Here is a 2,165-nt window from a genome sequence, read left to right on the forward strand (position 1 = left end):
CCGTCAACTGCCGCTTAGCTAATTCGCTAATCCGGTCTCTGTAGTCCTTGCGTGCCGGAAAGGATGTGTTCAACTTCCAGTTGCCGAGTACCTGTCAACGGAGCCTATCTAAATCGACTGTGCAGATTACAAGTTGTGGACAATCTATGCTGTCATTATCTGTTGCCCTACCAAATACTAGATCTAGATACGATGTGAATGATCTATTGTGGTTGCTCGCCGCCTTTGATAATAATAATTACAATACCAGCAAAGACAACGACAACAACAACAACAACAACAACAATCCTTTCTACAGGAGGCACAAGGCCTCAAATTTGGGGACAAGATTAAGTCGATTACATCGACACCAGTGCGTAACTGGTACTTATTTAATCGACTTCGAAAAGATGAAAAACAAAGTCGACCTCGGCGGAATTTGAACTCAGAACGTAGTAGCAGACGAAATACTGCTGAGCATTAACGTCCAGCACGCTAACGATTCTGCCATCTCGCCGCGTAATAATAATGATAATAATGTCAACAGAACGACCGCAACAGCAACAAATACAACAAAATGAATAGTCAAAGGACCATAATGGTCTGTCTTTGCGCATACACACGTCTCTATTCCAGTGTTTGCGTGCGTGCGTGTGTGTGTGTGTGTGTGAGTGTGTGTGTACGACCACTTTGGAAATAGCAGCCAAATCTGCCTCAAATAGGACACATTGTATAATATAGTAGGTTCTAGGTATACTAGAGGTCACAAATTAATTTTCTGTACTCGAAAATTTACTCGAACAGGGCTGATCCGGAGCCATTGCTTCCAACAACAACAACAACAACAACAACAAAAACAACAACGACCATAACGTCGTCCATGACGACGATGGCGACAACGACTAAATTATCACCTGTGTGTCCCGTGTTAGTCATTGTTAAATTAGACGCTGTGTTCGAGTATCCCGAGAAAACCAGTTCACGGTGTTTCACGTATCTGGTGTCTTTAAGATAAATACTTATTGGCGACTGTCTTCTGCCACCGCACGAAGGATATTCGTTTTCCCAGTCTTTGTTGTCTGCAAAGGAGAAAAAAAGGATCTTTATGATTTGACGGCCAACGCTTGTTTTCTTAACGAAACCCTAAAGATCCGAAAAAAACAAAAAAAAAACAAACGTAAAGCACATGTAATACACGCACGCACGCACGCACGCACACACACACACACACACACACACACACACACGTACACACGTACACACACAGATACAGACGTACATACACATATTCATACATAAATGCATTCTCCGATGTGGCGCCCCAGCATGTCCGCAGTCTAATAATGAAAAAAGTAAAAGATAAAAGATATGTCCGTAGTACACAACCAAAATATTTAAATGTTGTGAGTGGATTTGGTAATGTAATTGTCATGCTTTTAGAGAAAATGACATTCACACCTAGTTGTCAAAGTCCCACCCAGATACAGACTTGTTGGACATCGTTTCTCTTTTCCCTTTCTAACGCCAATAGAACAGTTTCCGTTCATCCCAAAATGCAAGGATAGGGAAAACTGAGTGAAGGTTCTCGTGTCGGATTGAGAAGGGGCGGACCTTAATCTCATCACGAGACTTTATCATCTGGTTGATAACTAATGAAGAATTAGGAACCTTCTGTGTCTGTCTCCTGTCCGGTTGTAAACTTCGTATGCGTTAATACGTTTTATACCTGCCATTTGTTTATTTACAATACAACTTTTCATTTTTATTCAGAACCCGACATTCTCGTAATTTTTTTCGTATCCGTAATACGATCTTTTTGCATTCACTGGTCTATAGAATTTCATACCACATAACTGTATCGAACTCACCAATCTCGGAGACTTGGCAAGGGCCGTGTGCTGCCAGAGGCCTCTACTAATCAATAAGACACTTACGCACACGCATATACACGCACACACATACATGCACAGAAGGGGTTAGGCATCCACCAAGTAATCACTAGGAACAGCAGGAATAAAGCATTCCACTTACCTACGTGATAGCTCCACCCTGCAAAAATTAAAAGCAAATTTTAACTTGGAAAGATGTGACAGCCATTTGCATCTACAGCACGGTAAAACTAGTAACTAAATAACTAAAATAATTTCCATTCACCTTGCAATTATACACACACACACACACACACA

General features: G+C 41.3%; 1 protein-coding gene across 2 annotated transcripts in view; it reads right to left on the reverse strand.

Moving 5' to 3' along the window:
• The window catches only part of LOC106880927 (carbonic anhydrase-related protein 10), a 14,233-nt gene extending 12,134 nt beyond the window's left edge, over positions 1-2,099 (reverse strand). For both annotated transcript variants that reach the window (XM_014931097.2, XM_014931098.2), the window contains exons 1-2: positions 2,011-2,099; positions 894-1,058 (exon numbers count right to left, since the gene is read on the reverse strand). In XM_014931097.2, the coding sequence (XP_014786583.1) occupies positions 894-915 (22 nt within the window). In that variant the 5' untranslated portion in view covers positions 916-1,058; positions 2,011-2,099. The remainder of the gene's footprint in view (positions 1-893; positions 1,059-2,010) is intronic.
• Between the last annotated feature and the right edge of the window lie 66 nt (positions 2,100-2,165).

The sequence above is a fragment of the Octopus bimaculoides genome, chromosome 11 (genome assembly GCF_001194135.2).
Source record: "Octopus bimaculoides isolate UCB-OBI-ISO-001 chromosome 11, ASM119413v2, whole genome shotgun sequence".
NCBI lineage: Eukaryota > Metazoa > Mollusca > Cephalopoda > Octopoda > Octopodidae > Octopus > Octopus bimaculoides.